The 20,779-nt window shown below is 37.2% G+C and overlaps 1 protein-coding gene across 1 annotated transcript in view; it reads right to left on the bottom strand.

Annotated features, from left to right (window-relative positions):
• Positions 1–20,779, bottom strand: part of DPY19L1 (dpy-19 like C-mannosyltransferase 1) — a gene marked incomplete in the record, with an annotated part of 77,793 nt that overhangs the window by 40,252 nt on the left and 16,762 nt on the right. Inside the window, 2 exon segments of the mRNA XM_045166415.1 lie at positions 1,792–1,883; positions 14,048–14,105. Of these exon segments, the coding sequence (XP_045022350.1) occupies positions 1,792–1,883; positions 14,048–14,105 (150 nt within the window).

Below are 20,779 nucleotides of genomic sequence, written 5' to 3'. Positions count from 1 at the left end.
GCAACCCACTCCAATATTCTTGCCTGGGAAATTCCATGGACAGAAAAGCCTGGTGACTACAGTCCATGGGTTTGCAAAAGAGTCAGAAAGACTCAGAGACTAAACAACAGCAATAACTGTAAAAAAACAAAGTTTCCAAAGGGGAGAGGGGGAAATCTGAGTCAGTGTATCTGCTGAGTTTTTTCAAACTATATTTTGGTGAATTCACAACCAAATATATATATGTAAAGCTGCATTCAATAGATTAATTTGGAGAGATAGATGATGTCTACGAAAAAAAATCACAGAAGTAGCAGATTCTAAGCAATAAGTATTCTGCAGACAAGCAAGCGTTTAGGATATGGGCTGAGCAGCTGATAGAGGTTTCCTGGAGGAGATGAGATAAAAGCTGGGTCCTGCATGATTAGGACACAGAAAAGAGAAGAGGAGGCAAAGGCAGGGGGCGTTTGGATCTCTGATCTGAGCAGCGGTGGACAATCAGAGCATATTAGCAAGGGAATCAGAGGAAGAAAAAGTTTGCCAGCACTGGATTTAAGACAGAAGCAGAAAAGTAGGTGAAAAGCAGAAAATAGAGACTGATGGGCAGTCTACTGTGTGCACTGTATTAGAGAAAAAAACCAAGATCAAGAGTGTGGTTGTGGAGACACAGCACGTGCAGTGGAGAATCAGGTGTTCATACAGCACATCACTTCTTCCCAAAGTGTTTGAGAAGGAAATGTCTATCACCGTGCACCAGAACTAAAGGTTATGAATCCAGAGTTCAGCTTACTTGAAGACGCTAAAGAAGCTCTAATTTCCATAATAAAAGAGGAATTTAAGGCAGAGCAATCAGACTGGAGCTGCAAAGACTTTAAGAGCTAATACAAAAGCTGCCACCCATCCCATATTCTGTGAAAGGCCGGTCTAAAAACACTAAGAGACAAAGCCACATAATGGCTCTATTCCTGCCAAGCTCATCATGGGGAAATGGATCACCCAAAGGGTTTGATGTAACAGACGTCAACCAGTTCTCCTGAATTCTGCATTGAACAGAGTTAGACTAGTCGGAGTCATCTTCAGATTTTCATCATGCTTTGTTCTATTGTTTCCTACACTCCATTTTCTTTTATCGTCACCCTCTCAAACAAGGCAGCATCTGTCTAAATTCTGTATCTTTCAGTAGAAGGGGAAGACACTATTCTCCTTTAAACTCTCTACCAGTGTGGTGCCTGCATCTCTATTAGGTCTCTAACTGAAGGCCAGACAAACAGGGATGAGCCCAATTCAATCCTGCGTTTCTAGCAGGAATTCTCCTAGCATATCTTTATCTACTCAGAAGGTTTCTTTCTACCCCTGCTATTCAGTTCTCAGGGATGCTAAACAAATGTAGAAAGAAGAACTACACATATGACAGTTCCTGACCACACGTATTCCATGAACTGTTCTTGTGTAGGATTCACCCTACTGCCACAAGCTTCCCCACTTCTTCCTATTTTTGGAAGGCTGCTGTGGTGGCAGAAAATGACCTGGGAAAGCAGAGATGGCAGAAGCAGAAGCCGACTTGTTGCTCCTCCTGCATATCTGTGGATCACTAATTAAAGGAAAGAAGACTAGAAGGCAGATTAAGAAAACATTTTGGGTAGTAATATATTTTGAAGTTATATTCTTAAAATACCTTTATGAAAGCAACCTAGCAACAGCATCATCTTAATTATTTTATTACATTGTTTTCATAATGGAAGTTTTAAAAATTCCAGCTTAAGTTATTCAATGCAAAACAAATAACAACCTCTAAAGATAAGTCAAAGTTACCTGAGAATGTGAGTCACAAGCAACATCTGAAGTACAAGGAATGGATATGAGAAGCTTTCACGGAGAGGAGGTGTCCACATCACACGGGTACACTGAAAAAAAAAAAAAACAACAACCAAAAAACAAATTCATAGTGTATGGTAACTTTGCTAAATGTGTTGAGTAAGACATACCAACTGCAAGTTGCTATTAAGCTTTTCTCACAATGTAATGGTGTGCCAGAAAACAAACTATTGATACTAACATTTTTACCAACAGCCAAATTAGGAGGAAGGCACATATGGCATAAGACCTTATGAAACAGTAACATCATAAATTGTCAACAGCAAAGTCCTAAAAAGCTTCACCTGCAGCTTAAAAGGAACAGAGGGAAAGCACCAGCAAGAAAATGTTCTGCCCAAACTAAAAACACTACATTTAAGTTGACTATGAAAATTAACTATAGTTTGTCTTCTTTGACATGAATTTCAGCAAAACTATTCATAACTAGTTCAATAACCTCAGATATGCAGATGACACCACCCTTATGGCAGAAAGCAAAGAGAAACTAAAGCACCTATTGATGCAAGTGAGAGTGAAACAGCTGGCTTAAAACTCAACATTCAAAAAACTAAGATCATGGCATCCAGTCCCATCACCTCATGGCAAATAGATGGGGGAACAATGGAAACAGCGACAGACTTTATTTTCTTAGGCTCCAAAATCACTGAAGATGGTGACTGCAGCCATGAAATTAAAAGACACTTCCTCCTGGGAAGATAAGCTATAACCAACCGAGACAGCATATTAAAAAGCAGAGACATTACTTTACCGAAAAAGGTCTGTATATTCAAAGCTATTGTTTTTCCAACAGTCATGTACAGATGTGAGAGTCGTACCACAAAGAAAGCTGAACGCCAAAGAATTGATGCTTTTGAACTGTGGTGCTGAAGAAGACTCCTGAGAGTCCCTTGGACTGAAAGGAGATCAAACCAATCCATTCTAAAGGAAATCAGTCCTGAGTATTCATTGGAATGACTGATGTTGAAGCTGAAACTCCAATACTTTGGCCACCTCATGCGAAGAACAGACTCACTGGAAAAGACTCTGATGCTGGGAAAGATTGAAGGCAGAAGGAGAAGGGGAAAGAATGAGATGGTTGAATGGCATCATTGACTTGATGGACATGAGTTTGAGCAAGCTCCAGGAATTGGCGATGGACAGGGAAGCCTGGCGTGCTGCAGTCCATGGGGTCACAGAGAGTCAGACATGACTGAGGGACTGAACTGAACTGATTTATAGCTAATATTTCAAAACTCTCTGGGGACATCACTGTTAGTATTTTTATTGACAATACCGCTTAAAAGGAGCACTCCATTTTTGTTTTTACTTCTCTACCTGAGCTGCCAAGTATTTATAAAAAGTGGTACAGGAGACCAAATAAAATAACAGAAATTCTAAAATAGTTATCAGCCTTTCTGAAAGCTAACTTTGGATTTGATTAAATAATATAATAGTCCAGTTTTAGTACTCTATCATGTTTCTGCATATATATTAAATATATTAATAAGTCCATGTTTCAGTTTGAAGAAAACAGCACTGGATTAAATGTAAAGCAATTTGACATCACTACTACTAAGCTAGTCACACTAGAAGAAATCATTGCATCTTTCAAGTCAAGCAGGGTAAATTTAAGGAATATATACAATGACAAAGATCATGATGGATACAAGCCTTTATTTTAGCTCTGCTTTAGACTATTAGATATCTCTACTACCCCTATAGAAAGTTGGAGTCAATTTATTTCTCTTTTTCTACCATAACTCACCATTTGCTATGAAATTAACATAAATATATATTTTTAAATGAACTTACATGCAAGAGAATATGAAAAGATTGAAAGTCTTTAAAAATGCATGTTTGCTGAGATACACTTTTAAAAAATGTTAGTTTATTAAATTAGTTTATTAGAGATTTCAGTATGATTGATAGAAGAAATATATAACCAAAATTTATAAAGCTACCAATCTCTATGCAAAAACCAGTAAGAAAATATTTAAACTATATAGTACACAATTTGAAAATTTTCCTTAGACTGTTCACCCACATTTATTTCATTACTAAATTCAACTATGTTGTCATCTCTTAGAAATTCATTTCTCTTAATAGCAATAGTCACTCAGTTTGCTAAAACTCAATTACATCCTCTGTAAAGTATGGATAAGAAAGCTCAATTATAAATATAACAAAGAGCAAGGTTTTCTCCTTCTAAAATGTTAAGAGTGAATGAATTCAAATGTATGTGAACATGTTTCTTATTGTTTCTCCAATAACACAGGGTGCTTTTCTAAATCTGAAACATGTTATAACTGCTGATCCAAATGATACCATATAATACGAAAATTTTTTTAAAAAAGATGTGTCTTAATCATACCTTAAGTAACAATAAATAGGTATTTTTATTTAACTATAATTTTAAGTGGAAAATAAAAATCTATAATTCTCTTTATAGGTTGAAATATAAGAATTAAAGGAGGAAATATACACGTGAACTGCTTCAAAAAGGATTACAGAAAAGTACTCTGCACTCTGACAAAGAATAAGAAATTCTTTAATTGTGAAAATAAATTCAATAAAAGAATCTTGCACTGTTTAAACTGTCCTCATCCACTACATAATTTTTAATCTACTTGGCTTGGTAAGGGCTAAATCTTTTAGTCATGTACTCAAGAATCAAAAACAAAGGAATGTCAGCAATAAATAGCTTCATTTTTCAACCTCTCTTTTCAAATAGTTGACTTATACTACTAGAGATCTGAGCATAATCTAACCGATTTCTTTTCATAATTTAAAAATAGAAATAGAACTGACTAGTCAATTTTAACTTATAGTCAGTATTAGTATCAAATAGATCATGTTTAAGGCTTGTTCCAAGAGTTTAATTAGAGTTAATATATAAGCTTTGAGCTTAAAACAATGATCCTACCTCTTGACTGCTACGCTGTTGTATTAGCTACAATAGTAAACACTATACAAGTGATTCCAAAATGATTCCTGACCTCCATGGGTTTGGCTACTCCTTTTCTAAGAACGGTATAGGTTTAAGGATTCAACTACCCAGATGTCAACCATAAAAATGCTGGATGCAACAAAAAATGCAGCAGCCACACAACATCATCTAGCTGATGTTATCTGGGCAGTCCCATTGTTTAGGCAGACCCTTAGCTTGGCATTGGCTTTATGAGGCTGGTGGGACTGCACCTTTATAAGTCAGGTAGGTTTTATCTCTTTCTGTACCATGTACTGATATACTGCCCAATTGAACCATCAGTTATTGATACATACATCAATTTGAATTTGTAATATAATTTTTGCTTACACAAAAATTAATGTTTCAGTGACATATAATTGCTATTAACAAGCTTTGTGTGCTTGTGTGTGTGCTTAGTCACTCAGTCATGTTCCACTTTTCAAGAACCTGTGCGCTGTAGCCTGCCAGGCTCCTCTGTGGGACTTTTCAGGTGAAAGTTGCCATTTCCTCCTCCAGGGGATCTTCCCAACCCAGGGATCAAACCCAGGTCTTCCATGTCCCCTATATTGCAGGCAGATTCTTTACCCACTGAGCCATCGGGGAAGCCCTTACTATCTTAATAAAGTATTTCTACTGGCTCTATGGAAAGAAATGTTTATCTATTTTTGTCTCTGATCTTCTAGGATAACAGCATATCCTACCATAAAGTTTGCAAAAAAACTTCTGTGAAATGAGTCAGCTTTGTTGGATAAGCAATAACTTACATCTTCATGACTCCATCCTTTGTAGCAATAACTCAAACCTGACCTTTCCTTACTTATTTAAACATAGAAAAAATGTCTGACAAGGTGTTAGCAACTCTACCACCTTTACTATGTGGTTGTAAACTAAACTATTCAAGGTTATTATCAACATGCTCAATATTATGTATACAGTATGAAAGTATTAGTCATGACACAAACACAATATAAATATAAAATGAAACAAATGATTCCAACTGCACTGAATGGTAACCTAACAGAGAAGCAAAAATAATTTAGGTATATATTGAGCTATTTTACTTTTGAAGTCTGTATTCCTTAGCAGAATATGATCTTAGGAAACAAAGAACAGCAAAGAAATCTTAAACTTTACTTAGTAGGTTTGTTGTTAGTAATTGTATTAGTGTATGAATTCTGAAATTATTTTGTATATACTACAGAATACAGCAAATAAGTAAATACAATTACATTATGGGGAGGAAGAAGATACAAATATGGAGTAGGGGAAGGCAGAGTTTATAACACTGGATTACTAGATTAGAATTAATGGAGAAATCAGTGTGAATTAATGATTTTTGCTGAAAGAATCTAAAATGATTACATCCAAGCAGTAATAAGCACACTAAACACCCTGCTTTTGGTCTCTAAATACCATTTTCCACCAGCAGGATCTAAGATTCCTTGGAAAATAGCTGATTCCAAATCTAGGGACAGGAAAGTACTAAGTGATTTTGAAACAACTTTTTGTGCAAGAAAGTAAGTGTTCAAAGAACACTGAGGGAAATAAATACAGAACACTGGACACATCAAAAGGGCAGAGAATAGTACCAAAATACACGTGTGCCTACACACACACACAACTTAGGAATTAATCTAACAAAAATCTACGATATAAAAAACATTGCTGAAACAATTGAAGAAGATTGATATAAATGAAGAATAGTTATGTTTACAGATGGGAAGATTTGATATATTTAGAATGCCTCTTCTCCCTAAATTGATCTAGAGAGCAAGGCAATAACTAAAGTCCCAGCAGGCTGTATATGTGCTGAAGGAAGGAGGAATCATAGAAAACTGATTCTAAAATTCATATGAAAATACAAAGAACCTGGACTAGTTAAAGCAACACTGGAAAAGAACAGAGTTAGAGACTTTTACTACCAGATATCAAACTTTTAAAGCTACAATATTTAAGATAGCGTGATAATGACTTAAAGACAAACAGCCAAACTGGAACAGATTTGAGAGTCTAAAAACAAATCTACCGATATTCAGTCACTTGATTAATGACAAAAGCATCAGTACAATTCAATGGAAAAAGAATTGTCTTTTCAACAAACAGTACTAAATTAATTTAATATTCAGATTAGGGTGAAGAAACAGAGACAAACAGGAACTTTCCCTGGCAGTTCAGTGGTTAAGACTCCACTTTCCAATGCAATGGTGCAGATTCTATCCTTGGTTGGGGAACTAAGATCCTACCTGCCTCATGACCAAAAAACCAAAACATAAAACAGAATATCATAACAAATTTAATAAAGACTTTAAAATATGGTCAACATCAAAAAAAAAAAAAACAAAAAAACCTTGAAAAAAGCAGCAGCACTGAAGAACAGGCAGGAGGCAGAGAGAAGTCACAATCTCATGTTGTGTTTAGCTTCCAGAAAACTGCTGAAGTTGAATCCAGTGATGGACTGATACTAAAAAGCTAAAAATTAACCTCCTCCAAATTCAATTGCTTGTAAGACCAAAGAGATCATACCCTGGAGTGAGCATCTGGGAAACTGGAGAGTGAGCCACAGGGCAGAAATTTGCTTTATTCATTTGAAACTGGAGGAAAATTTTAATTAAAATTACAGCACTGCCCAGCTTAGCAAGACTCATGGCGGGATCTAATTGCTTGGCCCCTACCCTACATGCCCAACACAGGAAAAGATATTCCCTCTCTGATGGAAGAAAAAAAAAAAAAGCAAAAACAATTATTTAATTCAGGCTTTATCATTCTGTTATACAAAATATCTTGCATTAAATAGAAATCTATGAGACATGTAAAATCAAATATATAACCGACAATCAAAAGGTAAATTCTAGTCAGAAAATTTAAATCCACAGAGAATATTAATGTTGGAATCAGCAGACAGGGAATTTAACTATAATCATTAGGTTTAAAAATTTACAGAAAAAGATGGATAAAATGGGTGAACAGATAGGAATTTTCAACAGAGAAATAGAAGCTCGGGGAAAAACTGAAATTTATAATATCTAAAATAAAAAATTCACTAGATGGGCATTAAAGCAGACAATGTATCAGAATAAAGTGTCAATGAACTCAGGGACAAATAATATATCCAAATAGAGAAAGAGAAACAAACAAACGAACAAAAAGATGAAGGGAGTACCAAAAGCCTGTGGGACAACATCAAAAGCTGAACATACATGGAACTGGAATCCTCAAAGACAGTAAGAAAGAGAATAGGGAAGAAAAAGTATCTGAACAAAAGATATTTGCTAAAGTTTTCTAAAAACCAATTTAAAAAATCAACCCACGGAACAAAGATGTTCAGTGAAATCTAAGCAGGGTACATACAAAGAAGACCACATTTAAGTTCATCACCATCAAACCAAGAGAAATCAAATACAAAAAGAAAGCTTCAAATCACTATAGAAAACAATAGTAAGTGTGATAGATGACTTTTCAAACAATGGAAGTCAGAAGACAAAGAATGACATTTAAAGAGCTTAAGCATAAAGCTTTCAACCCAGAATTCTTATCCAGCAAAAAAAAAAAAAAAAAAAAGCACTTAAAAAATAATGAAGGAAAATAAGGATGTTTTTAGAAAGGCAAAAGCTAAGAGAACTTATTGGCAGCAGATCTGCACCACAATGCTAAATAAAGTTCTTAAGACTGAAGAGAAATTACACCAGATGGAAACCCAGATCTGCAGGAAGAAATGAAGACCACCAAAACCCAAACTGAAACATCCAGCTATGAAAGATGACTAGGAGTTAACCAGGCATAGATTAGGAGACACAGGGAGAGGGAAACATGCAGGACACAGGAGAGAGCATGTGCAAAGGCCCTGAGACAGGAAAAGGAGCAGTCCTTTCTGGGAACTAGAGAAAGGAAGGACAGCAGGGCCGAGGCAAGAAGAAAATGCCCTAGAGCGGAGAGACGCAGGAAGGGCCAGGGCGTGAAAGATGCGGGAGGCTGGTTTTCTGCCACGTTAGAAGCTATTACTAGTCTTCAAACTACATCAACAGATTCATCTCCAACTAAAACTAGCACGCACTCTGTTTATAGACTTTTGGAGTTAAGTCTCACAAATACACACAGCACTCAATTGCCTGAATAAATAATACATCTTGCACTTACACTATCTACGAAATTAATGTAAAAAATATTTAAATCATGTCACTGGTCTGCAGGTAACCCTCCATGGCCTTTCCATCTGCTCCAAATGAACCTTACAATCACTGACAGGACTACAGAATCAGCTCTTTCCACATCCCACCTTCCACCTTTCACTGTCTGGCCTTATACCTTCCACTCTCTGCTCCTCCAAAATGGCCTCCTTGCTTCTCCCCAAATAAATCAGGAAACCCCCGCAACCCCCCACCTTTAGCAGAAGACTGTTCCACCTTCACATCCACAAGGGACCTTTGTTTTACTAACTGAAACATCTGCAGCCTCTACAGATCCTGACATAGGGTACACCCTCAGTATATGCTGCTGTTGTTTTTTCCCTATTTATTTTTTTGAAGTATAGTTGATTTACAGTGTTGTTAATTCCTATTATACAGCAAAGTGATTTGACTATATATGTTGTTTTAAATGAGTTGCATAAACACAAGACCCAGAACAAATGTCCTTACCATCATTAGAAATGAAAGGGTGGAAGAAAGAGGAAAAGAGAAAAGGTTCCTTAAGTTGGCAAGAAAAGATCTCATCATAAAAAGCTAAACAAACCTATTTCACATAAAATGAATTTTTAACAGTCAAAAACTGGAGAAAAGTACTGCATTTAGTTTGTTTTTTAATGTATCCATCTAAATGCTTTTCAATTAGCATGCTAAAAATCAACCAATGCTATAAATATCTTATAATAAGAAAACATTTTAAAAGCAAAGCAAAACTGTTAGTTTTCATCTTAGCAAAAATTCTCAATAGGAACAGAATTAACATTTAATTAAAAAGTTTGATAAAACATCTGCATAATTTTTATTATAAAATAATTTTATATATAGCCTCAATATTACTGATCATTACTATGAGTCACTAATAGCTTCTTTATTATGTTTTCACATTTTTCAGATTTGAGGGTTTTAAATTTTCCTTTTAAATAATTTGATTAATCATTTATGCTACATAATTTGTAGTTCTTCTATTAAAGCAAAAATTTCCCCTTGTAAAACCATCTGAGAAAGGAATGCTTCAGAAAGTACATCATATGAAGAAATGGCAACCCACTCCTCCAGCATTCCTGCCTGGGAAATCCTGTGGACAGACGAGCCTGGTGGGCTATAGTCCATGGGGTTGCAAAAGAGCTGGGCATGACTTAGAAACTAAATGACACAACAATGAAAACAAAAATACTATCTTAGACTCAATTACAGAACAAATTAAATAATGCAAATAGAACTTAAAAGCAGAAAACAATTCACAACTGTTTTTTGGCACATAAACCACTCACTCACATGATTTAAATAACTCTTCTAAGAAAGAAGGGTACCAGTTAGAAAATGGCCAGATATTCCAGTGCGACACACACTGTGATTCTCTGGAAAAGTTCACTAAATACATGAATAGTTACAACCAGAGTAGATGCTGTGCCCCGCCCCCCCAATATAAAAACTATGTACTTTAAACAACACTTTTAAAAATGAGAAGAGAACAAGGGTCTGAAAATCTTACAATCTGAAAACCAAAATAAATTAAAAATTATAATAAAATCATTTTAAGTTACTTGTGATCTCACAATTATTTTATCCAAAACTACAGTTTATGTTCTCAATTAATATCATTACTCAAAATGGTCACTTATATACTTTAAAGCTACAATCACTGATATAAGTACAATTATTTACTTAACTAATTCAGGAAACCTACAGTTTTAATTCTAATCTCATTTAATCTTTTCCTAAGTAGAAAGTAATCCCTAGGTATGTTTCAATATCCCAAGTAGCTGAAAAGTGTTAAAAAAAAAAAATCTATCAACCTTAAAAATGAACTGAACTGTCTACTTCATTGCTAAAAACTGAAAAGACTGCTAAGAAGGATGTTCATGCTACAAGAGTATCAAAATTATTAGAAAAATGTATGATCAAAAATTAATAACCCCGTGTTGGAGAAGACTCTTGAGAGACTCTTGGACTGCAAGGAGATCCAACCAGTCCATTCTAAAGGAAATCAGTCCTGGGTGTTCTTTGGAAGGAATGATGCTAAAGCTGAAACTCCAGTACTTTGGCCACCTCATGCGAAGAGTTGACTCATTGGAAAAGACTCTGATGCTGGGAGAGATTGGGGGCAGGAGGAGAAGGGGACGACAGAGGATGAGATGGCTGGATGGCATCACTGACACGATGGATGTGAGTCTGGGTGAACTCCGGGAGTTGGTGATGGACAGGGAGGCCTGGCATGCTGCAATTCATGGGGTCGCAAAGAGTCGGACATGACTGAGTGACTGAACTGAACTGAATGTCTAGTCAAGGCTATGGTTTTTCCAGTGGTCATGTACGGATGTGAGAGTTGGACTATAAGGAAAGCTGAGTGCCGAAGAATTGATGCTTTTGAACTGTGGTGCTGGAGAAGACTCTTAAGAGTCCCTTGAACTGCAAGGAGATCAGTCCTGGGTGTTCACTGGAAGGACTGATGCTGAAACTGAAACTCCAATACTTTGGCCACCTGATGTGAAGAGCTGACTCATTTGAAAAGACCCTGTTGCTGGGGAAGATTGAGGGTAGGAGGAAAAGGGGACAACAGAGGATGAGATGGTTGGATGGTGTCACCGACTCAATGGACATGGGTTTGGGTGGACTCTGGGAGTTGGTGATGGACAGGGAGGCCTGGCGTGCTGCGGTTCATGGGGTCACAAAGAGTCGGACACGACTGAACTGAATTTACACTGAGAATAACACAGTAGACCTTTCTGCTTAAGAGATGGTAATATTTAAAACTGTGCCTTGGCTTCAAAATTTTCAATAATCTCTTTCTTCTCAACATCTCACTGTGAACACCCAATGCTCCTTTCTTCCACTGTTAAGCAATTATTTCCTATTTCTTAGGGCATTCTCACAGATCTGTGCTTCCAAATGTTTTATGGTCCACATCAAGGCACTAAGCAGCATCCACAGTCAAAAAGAGCCAAATAATTCTTTTATTTCTTTGTTTAAACTTCAGACCAAATTAATTAATTGATGTCATGTTGCAATCAATTGTCAAATAACTCTAATCTATATAGTCACTCTAGCTTTAAATTTCTTTGATTTTAAATACTACGCATGTGCTAGTTTAAGTTTCATTAGTAATCCACTAAATGATAAGAAAAGTAAGTTCAACCCTGAGTCTACAGTTTAGTTTTTGTATGACTACCCTCAGAGCTTTATAACATGTATATATTCAAAAATTGTAGACAGTGTGGAAACACTTAAAAGGATTAAGTTACTTCACACAAAACAACCTGACCTTTTATATGAGTTCCCCTCATAGAAAACTTTCATGAAAGAAAACCAAACATACACATATATATTTACTAGAAATTCATTTATAATTATAATTAAGTTAGTGGAAGGATTTCATTGGCATCTTGAATTTATATTAAAATTTAACCTAAAATAAGTTACCAATAATAATACAATTACACAGCTAACACTTACTTAGCAGCAACTATGTGTCAAACATTGTTCGAGACACATTACAAATAGGAGCTCATTTAATCTCCCAATAATCCGATGAGATGGATAACATTATTATGCCCATTTACAAAGAGAAAACTAGGGTGGGTGAGATTAAAGGGCTTGCCCAGGTCACTCAGTCACTAAATGGCAGAGTCAGGATTTGAACACAGGTAGCCTGGATGCAGAGTCTATGCTTTTTACAATGTTATTCTCTTTAGAAAGAACTTGGACACATGCACAAATTTATAGATACAATAAAACATTATGCAAAGGACACTTAAAAGTATAACAAGGTTTAATATAAACACATTAAAATAGAAACATATACAATAGCTCCTACATCAAAAAGTTACCCCCCATAAGAAGTTAATGGATACATGGCTAGCTTATTTTTATTACAGTTAAAACAAGAGTTTTCACAATTTTAAATTATATACAGAATTAACACAGACCCACTATTTCTTTAAGCCACTAAGAGATATATCAAAAGATACAATGGTTATAAAATTTAAGATAAATGCTAGTGTTTAAAATTTGAATCAAAATAAGATTAAACATTTAAAGACTGCTGCTGCTGCTAAGTCGCTTCAGTCAGTGTCCAACCCCATAGACGGCAGCCCACCAGGCTCCTCCATCCCTGGAATTCTCCAGGCAAGAACACTGGAGTGGGTTGCCATTTCCTTCTCCAATGCATGAAAGTGAAAAGTCAAAGTGAAGTCGCTCAGTCGTGTCCGACTCTGCGACCCCATGGACTGCAACCTACCAGGCTCCTCTGTCCCTGGGATTTTCCAGGCAAGAGTACCAGAGTGAGTTGCCATTGTCTTCTCCGATTTTAAAGACTACTACTACATGAAATTAAAAGACGCCTACTCCTTGGAAGGAAAGTTATGACCAACCTAGACAGCATATTCAAAAGCAGAGACATTACTTTGCCAACAAAGGTCAGTCTAGTCAAGGCCATGGTTTTTCCAGTGGTCATATATGGATGTGAGAGTTGGACTGTGAAGAAAGCTGAGTGCCAAAGAATTGATGCTTTTGAACTGTGGTGTTGGAGAAGACTCTTGAGAGTCCCTTGGACTTCAAGGAGATCTAACCAGTCCATTCTAAAGGAAATCAGTCCTGGGTGTTCATTGGAAGGACTGATGCTGAAGCTGAAACTCCAATACTTTGGCCACCTCATGCGAAGAGTTGACTCATTGGAAAAGACTCTGATGCTGGAAGGGATTGGGCACAGGAGGAGAAGGGGACGACAGAGGATGAGATGGCTGGATGGCATCACCGACTCGATGGACGTGAGTTTGAGTGAACTCCAGGAGCTGGTGATAGACAGGGAGGCCTGGCGTGCTGCGGTTCATGGGGTCGCAGAGGCGGACATGACTGAGTGACTGAACTGAACTGAACTACAGATTAAATTTAAAGAAATTAAAGAAATTTAAATATATATTTAAATTTCTATATATTTCTATATTTTATATTGGTAAAATTTTGTATTGGTAAAATATCTTAAAATTTTTAAAAATACTTAAATGAAAATCATTATTTCTAGAAGTAAAACCCCTAAACAGTTTGAAAATATTTGTTTACTACCTACCTCTCCATGATTGAAAAAGAAGCACAACACTGTAACCAAACCTCCTAAACGGCTGCCGCTGGAAAAGAATATAAGAAAATGTAACTCCAGTAACAGAAACCAGGTCAATCCTAATAAAACCCTGAAATAACATAACATGATAATCTGCTAGTACTACAAAAAGTTTTAGCCACACTAGAACTCTATTATTTACAAAACAGCTTATTTCCTCTAATGTATCATTAGTTTAAAAAAAAAAAAAAAGTTTTGTTTTTTCAAAAAACCATTCTCCATGCTCAAAATGTACAGAAAAACAGAAACTGACAAGGAATAAAAAATTCTTATTTGTCATGTTACTGTGCACCATGCAACCTGATCTTTCTTTTTTTACTTTTTAAACTTCTTTAGTACCAACTATTTTTCTTTGCATATAATATATATTACTAGGATGGAAGCTAGCACAGAAAAATGCTTTATGATTAGAAAGCTGGACATCACCATACTGCCTCCTGCTCCTGGAAATTCACAAAGTGTGTTAGCATGTTAAAGATTTAACTAATTCAGTACTTCCCAAATCCCATCTCCAAGCTACCTTTATACATGCTTGCAAAACACTCATTTACAGATTAAGTTTTATCATTTGTTTATTTTCAGAAAATTGGGTAACACAACGTAAACATCAAAATATGAGAATCTGGCTTATATCTCTAGCTAAGAAACCACAATGGTATAGTTTGACAGTCCTAACAGTTAATGCTTCATTTGCTCAGGTAAGGGTGAAATACGTCCCCATTCTACTCTGACCCTGATCAAAAGCATCTGAGCAAGGGAAAGGAAGGCTGTTTTCAGGTTTGTTTCATCATTTCTTTCATCTCTACTCTTGAGGTCTTTGAGTTCTCTTTAGCTCATGCTGCTTTCTTGCAATTTCACCCAGATATCCTTCCTTCCTTCTATCCACCCAAAAATATGTGTATATCACAGAAAAGCAACAAAGAATCAGACACAGGTATTCTAGGCCATTATGTTTATTCTTCAGGGTGTAGGAATGAGGAAACACAGAGGAGATACATGAGATGGCAGGGATAATTCATGTACTAAGAACATGCACCCTCCCCAACATCCACAGAAGCAAATAGGAAGGGCTGGGATCCCCAGCACACAGGGACAATCAGCCTTGGCTCAAGAGGGAAGTGGAGTCTGCATGTTTAGTGGCAAGGAGTTTACAGAGTTGCTATTTCCCCCATAGAGTTAGGGCACAGAGCCACTTGCTGCTCAAAAGAACAGGGAGCAGTGCTAAAGGTCTGAGGAAAGTGGAGGAGGAGGTGTCTGAAATACCACTTGCACTTAGGAGAGAGGTAAGGAGGGAAAACAGAAGGGCTGTAGAGCCCTCTTTAAGGGATCAATAGAAGTTCAAGATCACAAATTGTCACAGAGACACTAACAGTAAGGCTGTGTGATCTTTCTCCACTGGTTATTAACTTGGACCAGCACAAATGAAATATAAAGGGGCAAAGAAACAGCATGCTGGCCAGACAGTAGTGAAGTGATGGATTACAGAAATAAGAAAGGCAGATAAAGGAGCTAGAAAGAGTATAGGACAGGGGTTTGAAGTTGGGGTTCTCTCCTCAAGAGGCATAGCATGGCTACTTCAAAAGACCAGCAAACAGGCAAACTCTAGGCTCACTGTAAGTGATGAGACTTTAGGAAGCTTAAGAATGTATTATGGGGACTTCCCTGATGGTCCAGTGGTTAAGAATCTGCCTGCCAATGCAGGGGATGAGGGTTTGATCCCTAATCTAGGAAGATTCTACATGCCACAGGCAATTGAGCCTGTGCCCTGCAACTACTGAAACGTGCACACCCTAGAGCCCTTTGCAGCTAGAGTAGCCCTGCTCGCTGCAACTGGAGAAAGCCTGTGTGTGGCAGTGAAGCACCACTGAAAATAAAACTTTTAAGAAAAAGAATGAGTTATGGATTTAAATAATTAGATGTTTAAATATTAGGTATTAAAGAGACAAATATATTTTAACAATTAGAACATATTCTAACAAGACAAAAAGCCATAGAGCTATATATTTTTAAAAAATGGTTTCCTGCCAGCAACCCTCCTCCAATCCTATTCACCAAAGATAATCAATAACATTTGTTGTGTGTCCATCCTTCCAAATCCTTCTCTATAACCATAAAACACATATTTTAATGTTATTATACTATTAACATCCCTCCAAAATGTTCCTTTCCTAATTAATCTGTTATTCCTAATCCATACATTTAACCCAAAGCATTCTTTTCAACAGATGTCATACACTGCACAGTACAAACACTTTGCAATTTGTTCCGCCCTTTCCCTGTTATTGGTCATACAGATGTTTTTCAGTTCCTTGTTATAATTTTTTAAATGATAAAAGAACATCTTTGCACATGTAAAAAATAGTGTTTTTACTTCTATCAGATAGACCTGTGAGACTCTCAAGTCAAAGAATGCGGACTTTCCAGAAGACCCACTCCAGTCCACACCCTCACCAGTGTATGAGGGGTTGATTTCACTATAACACAGAACGCAATGTGCCCAGACCCTTTTACATTTTGCCCATAGAAAGGGTGGAGATTTTTTCTCACTGTTATTTTGATTTGTTCTTCCTGCCTATTTGTACAAAGCATTATGTCAGTGGGTTGTTTCATTTTGCTTTCTTCATTTACTCTTCCGTGAATTGTTCTGTTCACATTCTTATCTGTTTTTCTATTGGATTCTGTTTCCCTATTTAAAGATTAGAGATATAAATTTTTTACTGTTATATACGTGACAAAATCTTTTGGTATAACTTATGGTTTATTCTACAATAAAAAATTTAACTTTATGTAGCTAATTTTATAGTAAAGTATCAATATTTTTTCTTCTTTCCTTCTGCATTTCCTGGCTTGTCTGTGAAGGTCTTCCCCATCTCAGAATTATACAGTGTTCTCCTATAATAAGATTATAGTGCAGCATCTTTTGATTACAGACAGTTTTGCTTAACCAGGCCGAGAGGCAGATTTTCTGGTATATTGAGGCTCTGCATAGCCAAGAGCAGAGAAAAAACTTTGCTTATCTACAAGGAATGTTCTATGTTCCAATCATTAGGAAATGATATGACTTGCAATAAATGCAAAACAGTGTTCCCAGCGTTTAACTTCCCACCCTCTGGTGTTTAAAGACTATCACATTGGTCATTTTATTTTGCTAAACAGAAAAGATGTAGCAACCAGAATATTTAAAATTAATTTTTTTCCATTACAGTTGATTAGTTGATATTTCAGCATTCCCTAGTGGTTAAAAAAAAAAAGTTTCTTCTGCAATATTAGCACCAACTGTCAGAAAATATGAAAGTTCCTATTGCGCAAATTTTAAAGCATTCTAAGCTTGGTAAACATTTGCCACAGTTATTCATACATCCCAATTAACCTTTTGGACCTTAATTTCCTTAGATATAAAATAAGGGGATAAGAATATAAAAAATCTTAAAAATACTTATCAATTCTAATATTTAATAATCTTGTAATTTTCTTCTTTCCCAAATCTTTCTGTAAAGTGGATTTAAACCAGTCATCACATTTTGGTAGGCTCTGTTAATCACTGCAGTTTTTACCTCTATATAGCAAAGAATTATGAAACATGCAAAGTTCAAAATAAACACAGCAACAAAAGTAATCATTGTTGTTGTTTAGTCACTAAGTGGTGTCCAACTCTTTTCCGACCCTATGGACTGCAGCCTGCCAGGCTCCTCTGTCCATGGGGTTTCCCAGGCCAGACTACTAGAGTGGGTTCCCATTTCCTTCTCCAGGGGGTATTCCCGGCCCAGGGATCAAATCCATATCTCTTGCACTGCAGGCATATTCTTTACCGCTGAGCCACCAGGGAAGCCTGATATTAAATTACCCTTGTGTAAATGCTTAAGAAAAAGAATATGAAAGAGTAATTTAGAAACAAATCAATCAAGAGGATTTCAAGTCAAGAATTTGAGATGTAAGCCTCAGCACCTGCTAGACCACCAGACCTGACTGAGAGCTGAGCATCCTCCTTTGAACTTAATTGTTTAGTCCCTAAGTCGTGCACAACTCTTTGCAACCCCACAGACTGTAGCCCGCCAGGCTCCTCTGTCCATGGAATTCTCCAGGCAAGAATACAGGAGTGGGTTGCCATTTCCTCCTCCAGGGGATCTTCCTGGTCCAGGGACAGAACCCGCAACTACTGTTTGGCAGGCGGATTCTTTACCACTGATCCACCAGGGAAACCTTCTCTTAGGGGCAGGGATATTTTGAACATTAAGAAAAGAGAAAGTAAAAGGTGAGAAAGAGAATGAGAATCAGGAGGGCTGAGAAAAGTTCTCAGCGTGGTCCTGCCAGTCTGTTATAAGCAAATAATCAATGCCTTTAATTTAACTCTCTGTCTGCTAGGACCAAGAAAAAGAGTTTTATTTACAAGATTGTGAACTTCTTGATACATCACTGCAACTGGTATAGTGCCAAATACTGAGCCTCTCCTAAGGCCGAGATTCAAAAGGTATCTTTAGAGTAAGTGAAAACATGAAAAGTCTTCAATCAGAACACTGCTGGCATTCATTTTGGGGAACCTTGTGGTTAAACATACATTTCCTGTCATTGGTACTGGGACCTTCACTCCATGATGCACAATTTCCTCCCCATCAGCTCAGCCTCTACCCAGATGCTTCCTTCCCCTCCTGCCTTGAAACCTCACTCTGCTGGGAAAGTCACTCTGTCAGGCTCCTACATGGTTCTAGGCCCAGAGGTGAGGCCAGCAGCCTCCTCTATTGTCATCTTCATTAAACCCTGCTCATCAGAGCTCATTTCTCTCACATGCTCTCCTCAGAGCTGTCATCTCCCAACACTCCAGCTCATTCCCATTATTCACAGCTTTCTCCTACCTCAAAGGTACACCGAGTTTCTTAACCCTCTGCTGAGCACCACTGGAGAAAATTATAACAATGTGCAAACCTGTGCTGTCCTAAAATTATAAAACAAAATTTTAAAAACCTGTCAATCACAAATCCTCATGAACTATGCCTCCCAAATACCTTGGAGACTGTCCGTTTCTCTCCATCCCACCCCCACTAAACTAGCTCAGGCCACCACCCCCTTCCCCATGGACAACTGCAACACCTTCCCGCACACTTTCATTAGGCTGTGCATCCATGTTCACTCCTCCTACAATATTCTCTGCATTATGCCATCGTTACAAATAAATGAATACAATCACACGAACTATCCACTCAATCCTTCACTGGCATTCCATTGTTCTCCGGAGGAAATTCAAACACCTAAACATGTCTAGGATGCTGTGTGGGATCTGGTTGTGTATATACCTCCAGATCCCTTTCACTACTCTTCCTTCTACCCCAAAACCTGTGCTCCACTTGCACTGTATTGTTACAGTCCCTCAAATGAAATCACAATAACTGCAGTGAGTAAAATAGCCTGGTGGGGAACAGGACTGATGGCAGAAGAAGAGATTCTAGGAAGAGAGATGCCTACGAGAGAAAACCATGGTATCCTAGTAAGAGTGATGCTGGGGGTCCCAGAGAGAGAGAGAGAGAGAGAGAATGTCGGACTGTCCCAGGGAGACAGAATGCTGGGGGGCAAAGAAAGAAGTACAGGGATGCCAGAGATATTCTGAAGAAAGAAACCAATGGGATTTTGTGACTACTTGGACGTCAGAGGTAACAAAAGGGGATAGTCATGGATATCGTCTCAGGCTCAGACTTGGGCAACAAACAGTGTGGTTAGTGTCATTTGCTGAGATAATGACACAAGAGGAGGCAGATTTTGTAGAAAAGACACCAATATTTTCAACTAATAACTTTCATCAATTTATGCATGCTGAAGAGAAATTCTTATCTTTTAAATATTCATATACAACTGTTATACCAAATGATTAAAGACGTGCTAGCCCACCAAGCTAATAGAACATTTGAAAAAAAAAACAAAAACAAAAAAACATGGAGCTGGAAAAGTTTGAGCTGATACAATTCACAGCCTATTTAAGACACGTTTTTAACCAAAAATCCAGCCTGTGTAAACAGTAAATGCTGATTTATTAATGAAGAACAAAAAAGTCAAGTAAAATAATGAAAGCAAAATTAGCATAAAGGATAAGAAATTCAACTTTTCCTTAGAACAGGTGAAGGGCTAGGGAGAAGTAAAATCTTGATATAAAAACTTAGTTCTGCCACAGAGCCTAAAAAGAAAAAAAAAAAAAAAAAAAAAACCACTGTGTCAGTTCATAGGTGACTTGGGTTGGATCATGAGAAGGACATGTACGAAAATGGGTTATATTAACTGTGACTATTCACTTCAGGACAGAAAGTGAAAGTCGCTCAGTTGTGTCCAACTCTTTGTGACCCCATGGACTATACAGTCCATGTAATTCTCCAGGTCAGGATACTGGAGTGGGTAGCTGTTCCCTTCTCTGGGGGATCTTCCCAACCCAGGGATTGATTCCAGGTCTCCCACATTGCAGGCGAATTGTTTACCAGCTGAGCTACAGGGGAAGAAAGGAGGGCATTAAGCAAAATTAAAAGGGAGGTCTGACATACAGACTAATCTTCCAGGTACTCAAGGTGTCTGGAACCTATTTAGAAATAAAGTAGTTAAAAAAAAAAAAATTCTAGTATCAAGGAAGCCACTATGAGTCTCCAATGGCCAAGGAAGGTAACAGAAGAACACAAAACCAAAAGAGGATTTTCTTTGCACTCTGTG

Source organism: Bubalus bubalis, chromosome 8, assembly GCF_019923935.1.
Source record: "Bubalus bubalis isolate 160015118507 breed Murrah chromosome 8, NDDB_SH_1, whole genome shotgun sequence".
NCBI lineage: Eukaryota > Metazoa > Chordata > Mammalia > Artiodactyla > Bovidae > Bubalus > Bubalus bubalis.
The sequence above is the reverse complement of the archived record's forward strand: the minus strand, read 5'-3'. Positions and strand labels throughout refer to the sequence as shown.